An 11,288-nucleotide genomic window follows, 5' to 3' on the forward strand; every position below is an offset into this window, starting at 1 on the left:
TAAGCCTGTATGGGCTAATTTCAATGTGTTTTCCTCGGACAGTTCTTAAAAGGCAAACTAGATCTAGATCATACCTTCACACTAAATCTTTAAATACTAAATATTTTGTTGTTGTGCTTCCATACTATTTCAACATATTTCATTTAAATGCCCTTTGTTCTCTCACAACACATGCACCTATTATTCCACCTATGAATCTGAACCTATTAATATTCACCATTTCACATTTCCTGTATAACAGGTTCTTGGTTTGTCCACAACAGTGCTTCAATGCTTTGTAGCAGTGTGTATCTCAGTGAGAGTGAAAGCCACAGCTTCCTCATTGCACATGCAGGGAGGGGGAGAAACAAGCTCTTGGTGCCAGTGCTCACATCTGGACAAGTTTTTTGAGTCTCTGTACTCATTAACGTAAAGGGTAGCATGCATTTTTCACATTACATTAATAGCTGTGCTGTTTCAGCTGTATCCAACATGCACGCTGTTAGGCGTCCGTCATCTGCCTGTAACAGCATGGCCAGCGAGTTCGCTGTAGTCACACATGACAACTGCTCTTCATTAGTGTCTCGGGAGACCATAGGACAAGTGAGTAGGACAACTGAGATGGAATAGGAAGTGAACTGGATTATCCAGGGAAGGGGAAGGAGCTGGAGAGGAGTGTGATAATCAACAAGTGACAGAGGTGTTAAAAAATACGGTGAAAAAGTGATTACTTGTGCTGAAAATGTATTTTTAATTAACATTATTTAATGAGCCAAATAAACATTGTGAGAACAATTCATAGAATGCTCTTTTAAAATTCCAAGGCCACAAAAGCATCAAAACACAACCCTGCAAATATGAACTGATATACAGAATATAAGGGTAGGTTATGACAGGAAAAATAGAGACAGAGAGAATATTGTTGTCAACACACATTCAATGTCCACAACATCAAGGCCTCCAAATAAGCAACAGTTATGTTTTGCGACACAAAAAAGATTCTTGGATAAATACAGTGCAAGACCAAGCTCATCTGCCTCTTGTCCCTGTGCAGTAAGAAATGATATGCAAATACATATCAACTGTTTATAATGCTAAAAGTACTGTCATTAGGCTATATATTTCAAGGCTCACATTATATATTTGAAGGTTTCAAAAGTTCTTTCTAAGAAAAAAAACCCAAAGCACCTAAAAGTAACAGCGACTTCTGAGGGATGTATTGTCTGAACTGAGACAAGATCTAATTATGACCCAAAGATCTCTCAGCATCACTTTTCAATGTCCACATCTAATACAACTGTCCTGCCCTACACACTACCATTGTAGCATAATGGTGAAGTACAGGTGACTGACCACTATAGGAAATGAGAGCTGGGAATCATCTGCATTTCTTTGGGGCGTTTATATGAGTATCGCTGCAGCAGAGTTCTATGGGTTTGGTTACGGCATATTGTAGGAATGATATGCTTAGCAACGATGATTCAGAGATGCGGATGAACTGAGAATGAATTCAAATCCTGGGAGACAAACTTTAGTTTGATCTTCGTCTGATGCCTGTCGAAATATGTGGCGGCTGGTTTTGGAGGTGTCTATCACTATCAGCTGCACTCTGCAGCCCTTTGAGAAGAGAGGAGAGTGGGTGTGGAGTGGGAGTTTGAATATATTCACTGACATAGATTAAAAAAAAAAAAAAAAAAAAAAAAAAAAAAAGGAGATATTTTAGTAACTGAACCTTTGGGCTTGCATGTGTATTGTAATACAAAGCTTTAAGCTTTAATATGTTTCTCTCAGGAGATTACAGCTAACACCCTCGATTTTACACAATGCAGACTAAGCTTAAGCTTTCAAGTCAATTACAGTTCCAGCACCTCTTCTCTGGCTTAAAACACTACACACAGTATCTGCAGCATAAGCCCAGCAATCTCTACAGCAGAGTGCAAAATTACTGACACACAGTCATCACAATCATGAGTGAGAGCCACACTCCAACAGTTTCACAATGAGCACTTCCTCACCAAGTTAAAACACATTGTTATGCGACATCTGACATATTATATTTGTGTTTTGAAAAGAATAACAGTTCTTTACAGATTCAGGTATGGTAAATACAAAAATAATATAATGTGTACATATATTCTCAGAGGCAACTAAGTTAAAAAGTTCACACCAAAATAAACAGTAAAACATTCAGACAATGTTCCTTGTACTGAATAACAGGAAAAAACATTTTCCCCTTAATCTCATTTTAATATAAAAATTTCACTTATTTAACAAGAAATTATACCAAAAATGATTACTCAGACATTACAAGAAAATTATCAGCATCACCTGTACCTTTTCAAAATTCCCTTTTACTCCTCTGCTTAATGTAAACGGGCTCAGACTTCCCATCAGTGCAAAAATACACAACAGAATAAAAAGCCTAAATAAATATGCATTATAACAGCTGACCTGCAGCATTTAACTGTTATACCTGGAATATCCAAGCCTCTTCATCAAAAAGCCACACGTGTCTTCAATGAGTCTGATTTCCTTCCGAGGCATGTTCTGCCTCCAGATGTTGATGTTGTCTGGTGATATGTCCCCTTCATACATTAAATTGTACAGATTTGTAGAAGTGGTGAACATCAGTTGGTTTAGTGCTGAGGGTGTGACCGGGACACCAAGGAATGAGTGAATCCTCTCCGCTGTGTCCTGCGGAAAGTTTACCACATCCTCAAACCTCACCTGCAGGTATGCCTCCTCCGGCAGTGTGGCACTGATGCGGAGGACGGCAGAGGTGTGTGCTAGCCACAAGTGGGCAAGCAGCAGGACAGGGTTTGTCTCTGACCGTGAAAGGAGTCGCCAGAGTGGCCGATACTCTTGGGCAAAGGCCGGGCATCTGTCCCTGTTGATGTCCTCTTTAAACATCAGGGCCAAGTGCTGTGGAATGTTTTTAAGGGAATACAAGCTTGGCTTGCTGTTATAGAGCATTAGAAAAATCCATGCCCGGGGGTCCCTGACCACATAAATAGCCCTCAGAGAGGGTCCTACCACTTCCTGTATAAAAGGTAGTTTTAATGTCCAGCTGCCACTTCTGAGATTTAGCACCACTCGCGAATTAGGATACATACCAATGTGCCTGCGTAACTCGCGTACATACTCCACATCTCGTTCGATGCTCCCCCGCACTTTCCCCCTCACGTCAGCTGCCAGCTCTCTCCTTCTGGCTCTTTTCCTCCGGTCCCTTGAAGAGCTGGACCTGGAGGACACCTTCACTCTCACTGGCTCATGGAGGGGAATATTCTGCAGGTGCAGATGGGTGTCGTGGACCAGCGAGTGCAGCCAGCCCTGGATGATTTTGTACTTTCCCCGCTGGGCATCCGCTCTGGACCACTCACAGGCGTCCACCAAGGAGTCAAACTCAAACTCAGTCTCTGGGATATCGAGGTGCTCTGTGGGAACACGCAGGTAGACAAAATCGGAGTTGTTATAGAAAAGGTGTTTAAGAATCTCCGACCCTGATCCAGGCAAAGTTGTTATGACGACAGTCGGCAGAGGAAAGTGGTGCTGGTCATAAAGCCTCATCTGTTTGCTGACCTCAGGGTTGGTGGCAACACCTTTCCACTTCACCCCACACAGTAGCTGGTCACAGCTATTTGAGACAAACAGCAGTTCAAAAATCCAGAGGATGAGAACAGAGAGGAGGGCGTAGCGCATCAGCTTGCTAAAGCACACATAGAATTTCCTCTGTAGTGTCAAAAATCCAATGGCAGCACAAAGTATTACACCTGCTATCACATTTACTGTGAACCCAAAGTCAAACAGCTGACTGTCAACTGTAGTTTGCTTTGGGATGAGTTGTGCACCAAGGCCAAAACGGATAATTTGATGTCTGTCTTCAATTTTGGCATATCCGCCAAAACCAAGGTAGTTGGAACGTGCCCCTATGTCTCGGTGGTTGGTTGCAATGGAAATTATTTTCTCCGTGTTGTTAATGATGACTGACAACCGCACTCCATTTTTGCTGTCATCAATAAATCTACAGCCGGATATTTTGACATAGGGCCCATGCATCACATAGGCCATTCTGCTTATTGTAGTCTGCATCGGAAAGGTGACATTTATGAACTGCGTCCACCTTTTTTTAAACTCCGCTGCCTGCTCTGCCTCCTGGATTCTAGTGTCTGGGCTAAAACCCTGACTATCAACCCAGAACATTTTGTAATGGGCATCCCAAACATCCATCAGCGCTCCACTGTACCTGTCCATGAATCTATAGGGGACATATTTAAAGTCAATGTCAAGGTTGTGAAAGAATGCACTAAGTGTTTTCACTGGTGAGTCTTCCTCTTTTTCCACATGATCAACCACTAACAAAGTCTGGGAGTTGAGCAGCACAAGAGCCCTGTAAACACTCTTCAATCTCATGGCAGAGGAATAGGCTGGGGCAGACTCACCACTAACAAACATGGAGTCGCGGTGAGATGAGGCTGCTACCACCTCACCAGCACTCTCTCCCACACCCTCATCTGTCCACCTCAACCACTTGCCACACTCACCAAGCTGGCCCTCCCAAGGGGCATTACACTGGCTGGTGGGGGAAGGACTGAAGACCAGCACATTGTTCAAGTAGCTGTATTTGGGCCCGTAAAGGGCCTCCGATACAAACACTTGTCCATTAGGGGCAAAAGTAAAGGAGTTTTGGTCTGGGTGTTCATGTCCTGGGTTAAAGCTGTTCCAACCATCAACCCACGTGTAGGGCTTGGCATGGACAATGTCATAGACAGCCCTGCCACCCAGCTTCCCAGATTTAAAAGAGAGAAAAGTGTTGCCCTGATTGTTGGGTAAGCCTGCTCCATATGTTACAACCCCCCAGTTTGAGAAAATATGCATTTTAGGTGTGTCATAATCATGAGGGGGCTGGGATGTCAGGTGAGCATTGTACCAAATAAACTCAGTATGTAGTGTTGTCCAACGCTGAGCTGAGGACTGCCCCATTGGGCCATCTTTAGGTCTGTGTTTCCTTATTTGTTGCGCAAGCCAGTTGCCTGTGCCATTTTTCATTACAAAGCTATCCAAGAAAACTAGCTGACTCTCCGGTCCATAGAACCAGTTGTAATTGGAGTCAGCTATGCCAACTGTCCTTTGGAAACCTGGTAACAAGGTAGCATAATAAAACCAAAAGTGATTACGCAGCCAGTTGTTTTGTGTGTTATCAATATTAAAGTGGCGCTGTGCAAGAAACACATATTGTGTGATTGACTTAGCTGTGTAACTCCCATACGCCACACCTTCATCTAAAGAGCCATCTACAACATGGTTAAGTAAGAACATTGTTTTTTCCATATAGTTAACGGAAACTTGCTTCCAAACCATGCTCTCTGGGTCGTTGTGTGTGCCTACCACAATAGCACCAGTTAAAATGGCGAGGATATTAGTGGTCTGGTGATTTTGAAGAAACTGCTTTCCCCAGCCTCTGTATTTAGATGTCTCATACAACTCCTCCGTTTCTCTACGTAATCTGCTCAGATAAAGATCACGTCTTTGTTGGTCCAGATAAGAATAAATAAAGTCAAAGGCAGTTGCAAAACCAGTGAGTGAGTGAGCCATGGGCACCTCGTCATTCGGTGCACTTGTGACTTTCCAGTCTGGGTACTCCGCCATGCGGTCCATGAACTTAACTAGAAACTGCAGGGCAGCTGAGTCCTCTGGAGCCAGTAAACAGTACAGTGCCAGAGGTGGTAAGTTGTTGCCATAAATCTCATTCCACTTGCTGGAGAACTCCTCATACTTAGCTGGAGGCATGTAGAGCGGAGGACTGGAGAGCATAGTCAAGACGGCTGCCCTGATGACTTTGAAGATGTGGCTGTGTGTAGTAGTGGACCTTTGTCTCATAACTTGTATATCCGCTTGGTTAAAATAGAGGTTGGGATGAGGATTACTGGCTTGAAGCTTTCGGAGTTCAGGTATTCTGTCCTCTGTAAGTTTTAGCTGCCCATAGTCACTAAAAAAATCTTTGTCAGATGCATTGAAAATACCAGAAAAAAAATCTCCAGTAGTAAATAAGTAAACAAAAAATATGAAGTGTTGAATGCACTTCTCAGCCATGATGAACTCAAAGTTCTGTCTTTTAATCCCATTAAATTGTCATGACTGCAAGTCCTTGAATTATTATATCCAGTTCAAATATTTCGTCCATTTTTAAACTCAGTTACAGAGACATGCACTGGTCTCTCACAGATGAATATATAACAAATGTCAGTGATCCTTTTGGCTTTAACCTTTCCAACTAAAGTAGGTGATATATGAGCTTGTTTCATTTGACATCCTCTCTTCTGGTGCGCTACCATTCACAGAAGTGGGAGCTTCAGTACAAGTCTGTGGTTATTTGTCATAAATATGAGGAGTCCTGCAAAAGGAAGAGAGTGAAATAATTTAGGTAGGCTTAGCACAAAAGTCTGACTGAAGCATACATTTCAGCAACACCAAGCGCATCGGTCCAACTTACATCTGGAAACAGGATCATGTAGTGTTCACCTCCGAGCGAATATTAAAATTAGACACAATCGTGTTGGGTCAATCTTTTTCGTAAAAACAAAAGTCCTGTTCAAGTAATCCAAAAAGGATCGACCAGTAGTAATATTAGCAAGAAGAGATGACAGGTTTACATTGAACGCGATCAGATGTTAGTGGGCTATATCCATTCGATTCTGCAGACAGGTCCTCTTTAGACGGTATGAGAGAGAATATGGAGGCTGGCACCTTCTCTTGTGACCAGCGTCAAAGTAGTATTGATCTTCCTTCGCCAAAACATATTCCCGTGGACAAACATCAGTCAGCCCCAGTCAGTGTCCGGTCCAATGGCAGCCAGCCACAGGGTTTTTATTCTCCTCGCCCCGACAGCAACATGCACACACCAAACTAACTGGAGCATTTCCGCACCTGACACCGCAGCCAGTCCTGTGTGTAATGTCTGCGTTGAACAAGGTTTCGTTCGTTTTAGATGAGTAACAGTTCATTTCTCCACCTACTGGTAGGCTGCCCATCCACCCCTAAGGCTTCTCAGAATTACTCCGTTATTGGACAAGTTCAGAGGAAGTTCGATAAACCAGGTACTTAAACAGTGGAACTGTTAAATAATAATACAAAAGAACACGCCGTCTTTCATGTAAAACATCTGATGAGAATGACCATTTCGTGTTCTAAGCGGGCATTTTCCTCTATCTGCCGCAGAATTTCGCAGAGCGTGCTAGGAACACGGAACTTGTGGTTGTGCCTCCGTTGTATTACATGTAGGCTAAGCTACGATGGTGTGGCTGTTTTCTTTCATTTATCGGAATAGTACAACACATAGCCTACAGAGGGCTCTCTCTCTCTCTCTCTCTCTCTCTGGTCTCTGCCACTATCTCTCTTCCCCTCCTTCTCTCTGTCTTAGCTCTACCAGGTGAACTAAATGTCTAGATGATCAGATATGTTAAAATGTAAAGGTTATAGAAAAACAGGTTGGTTGAAGTTTCATCTAATAATATCCACGAATATGCACAGCTATGCATGTCAATCAATCAATCAATCAATCAATCAATTAGCCCTAGTGTACAATATCCCGAGTTTGTTCATATAGCATTTTGCCACAATTTATGTTATATTAAGCTCTCAGTGTGCAGGCTATACTTTTGAATATGCCTGTATATCTTGTTTTTCTTTACATTTTAAAACTACAGTAGGTTTAGTTGAGACTGCACTTCATCACCATACTGAGCCACTAGCTTGAGGGAATTCACAAAGTCTGGTCCCAAAGGATAGAGAGAGACAGAGGACAAAATGAGAATGGATAGACCTCATCCTTAGATTCAGGGGGGAAAAGGAATAGAGGTCAGATTCAAAATACCAACTACTGGGAGCTTACATGGACTAAATCCAGTGACACTAAAGCAGTGAATCCAAAACATAAAGCCAGGTCATGTTCTTCACAATGGTGTAATCTCTCCCTACATTCATATACAGGCCTGTAAACATGTCTTTCAAATTCACAATTCTAATTTATCACCATGTGCAGAGAAAATTATTGTCATGAAATTGCTGTGATGTGTGTGTATAAAGTCATGGTCTTCATGAAATCCATTCTTGGTTATAAAAAAGAAAAGCATCCAGGTACCCTGTTCATTTCTGTTAATTGTCCATCTGCTCATATCAGAGGGATGAGGAGTTTGCTGATGAGTTTATTCCTGGAACCAATTGTAGGCTTTTTGAACATTTTTATTTTCTCTCAATTCTGAGATAATTACTCATCATCAAGAGTACGATGACTAAATGGAAATGACGCTGCTTGCTTTTTGCTTGCTATTCACTTAAGGTGTATGCATTTCATTTCCTTGAAGGTGTTTTTTTTCCCTCAAAAGACACATGCATCTCTAGAGACCCACCACATCAGAAAGAAAACAGTGAAGTTAAAAAGCAGTTCCCATGGTATTTGGTTATATTTATTATCAAATAACATGAACACATTTAAATCATTTTTCTTCTATTAAAATATATTTGGTACATGACAGAATGATTTAAATTTCAAAGATGCTATTACATTGTATTGTTGCCTCATCCATTTTTAAATAAATTCCATTACATCTTCTTTAAAACCTGTAGATGTTTGAAACCAATTCACAAGTTAATGAATAAGAATGAAGAAAACTGTATCCTAGAAAATTTAGACAGGTGTATCTGTGTGTGTTTATAAGGGGTGGGTAGAGGGATTGTGGAGCATTGGTGTATGGAGCCATAAATATTGCACAACTAGGTTGGTAAACTCAAAAGCTGCCCTTATTAAAAATGTGACATGCTGAGAAGTGAGATGTAAGAACCAAACACTAACATGCTCTCTCTTCTTTTATCGTTAGCCTATAGAACATACAGTAGGTCCAGCCACTTGGGAGTGTTAAGTTAAGGATAAAAGTGTTGAATCATTATTATGAGCTGTCATTGACCTGTAGGGAATGACCGCTCATTCATAAGAATTTATGACTTTATTGTGACATATTGTAACTATAGTGTAATGTATCCTAGCATATACAGTAGTTAAAATAATGCTGCCATATTGTGTCATTTTATTTAATATCTAACATCAAAATAATATTGAATATCTCTAAAGCCTAAACACTATTTTCTAATAGATCATTTATGTGTAAAGTAGGCATTGTGTTTGGTGTCACTTTCAAAGAGCTGAAACTAAAATCAAAGAAATGTGCACTTGTTTTGCGAAATAAATGTCCAAAAAGGCAGAAGACCTGAATGAGGTCATGAAACATGTATTGCCACACAGTGTGTGGATAACTGTTATTCTCTCTATGGAACTGCATGGCACAACAAAGCTCATAAATAAAGAGCCATTGTTATATTATTATATTATTATTGTTATTTTATTTATTATTAGGGGGTAATGTTTTCACCCATGCCTGTTCGTTGGTTGGTCGGCCTGTCGATTTGTTTGTTAACTGGACTAGGTAAAAACTACTGGCCCAATGATCATGCAATTTACTGGAAATGTGTAGCATGGGCATAAACCCATGAAGTGGCACAGATCCGATTACTTGCATGCCTACTATGCCTAGATGATTATACTTTCACTTTCCATAATTCTGTGTCTAACAAATCTGTCAGAATATCTTAGTTTACTGTTGATTATAATGACTGTAATAAAAAACAAATTCGTCTAATCGTTATTCACAATGTCAGTACAACTTTGTGCAGACTACACTACCTCCTTTGCGAGTGTCTGTAAGCTGGGCTTCTTATTTCTACCCTATGTATGGAGTTTGACTAGTAATCTAGCCACAACTGTCTTTCATTTCTCCACTCATCTCAACAAGTGCAGAGTAAGAACATTTGGCCTGGACTACACTGTTAATAGGAACATCTAACTATACACATTTCTTATTTGCTTTTTAATTTCCTGTATCACACTCCTTATAATCATTTTGGTGCCCTAATTGGATCAGCACCACAATTTCATAGGTTTGTCCTTGGCCCAATGCCTACTGAAACAATGAAAAACAGAATATTTGTTTTAAGCAAACACATTCAGACAATGTAGCCTACTGTATTTCAACTGTTATAGACCATGTATTTTAACTCAAATTAAACATATTTGATTACATTTCACTAAAAACTTTCCTTGAGTTCTCTGTGAGAACAAACTATTGCACACAACCCCCTTCCCCATTTGTATTCCATCTACTAGAGAAAGATAGAAAGGGACCAAAGATTTCAACACTGTCACCACCGTCTCATAGTAACCTCTGAAACTGTTGATTACCTCAGTCTTGACTTCTCTCTCTGTATCGTTGCCAGACATTCTACCATCCTGCTATTTTGATTCACTGCCTTTGGCCTCTCCCAATGTGGTTTCCGTGGCTGCCACCAAGGAACATTTGATGTGGTGATGTGAGGAATGTGTCTTCTTCTTCTCAACCACTGGCATCCCTAGAGTACGAGGAGTAGCTGAGCTACCTTAAAGAATCTTGGGATCCAGGTAATGATGGAACCTTCAGATCTAGATGATTTGTTGACCCCACTCCAAGGAATTGGTGAAGGAGAGGGTAAATGAATAAAAGTAAATGAATGAAAGTCATCAAACATTTGCTATGCCCCTGTAATACATCAGTCATAGCAAGAAATTCCTCGGTCAGAAATTAAAAAATGCTACAATTAAAATGCTGTTTAAACACGCCTCCCTGGGTAACAACAATAGTTTACACTATAATTTTACATTGTTTGTTAGACAAAAAAAAATATACACTGTCCCACTGTTGTTTGCTAAGGTCATATAAAGTTTCAAAATGCCACACAATACCAATACCATAATTAAGAAAAGGATTTGGATTTATAATCAAAAGCCATTTCATGAAAAGCCAATGCAGTATCCATGCCAATGTTGTGACCAGCATTAGAGCATGGTCACAACATTGACAAGCATTAGAGAGACCAATAAATTAACATATCACTGCAGCAACACAACATTCACTGTTACCATACCATAACATACCATAGAATACTTTAAAACATTTTAAAATGTTTTTTCAATGGAATTTGTCTCAATGTCACAAATAGCATGTCACAAACCAACTTGTTTGCCGTTATCTGAACCTGGGGGGAAAGAGAGGAATTAAGGCATTTGCAGTTCACCATGTCATTAGAGAATAGATATTGATAATAATAATAATGATAGATAGATAGATAGATAGATAGATAGATAGATTTAGACTTTTGTGATCTCTGGCGAGGCAGTAGTTATCTGATATATTTCCTGTTTGACTATTCTACAACAGCATTCTTTG

At 40.5% G+C, this 11,288-nt stretch overlaps 1 protein-coding gene across 1 annotated transcript; it reads right to left on the reverse strand.

The window, feature by feature from the left end:
• Positions 1-723: 723 nt before the first annotated feature.
• Positions 724-7,214, reverse strand: LOC121688817 (dermatan-sulfate epimerase-like protein). Its single transcript, XM_042068692.1, has 2 exons — positions 6,470-7,214; positions 724-6,370 (listed from the first exon to the last, which is right to left on the reverse strand). The coding sequence occupies exon 2, from the start codon at positions 6,067-6,069 to the stop codon at positions 2,440-2,442; it is 3,630 nt and encodes a 1,209-aa protein (XP_041924626.1). The 5' UTR covers positions 6,070-6,370; positions 6,470-7,214; the 3' UTR covers positions 724-2,439.
• Between the last annotated feature and the right edge of the window lie 4,074 nt (positions 7,215-11,288).

This window comes from Alosa sapidissima, chromosome 17 (genome assembly GCF_018492685.1).
Source record: "Alosa sapidissima isolate fAloSap1 chromosome 17, fAloSap1.pri, whole genome shotgun sequence".
Classification (NCBI taxonomy): domain Eukaryota; kingdom Metazoa; phylum Chordata; class Actinopteri; order Clupeiformes; family Clupeidae; genus Alosa; species Alosa sapidissima.

Excerpts from the sequence above, each read along its gene's own strand:
- LOC121688817 (XM_042068692.1), bottom strand. The coding sequence starts at position 6,069 with ATGGCTGAGAAGTGCATTCAACACTTCATATTTTTTGTTTACTTATTT.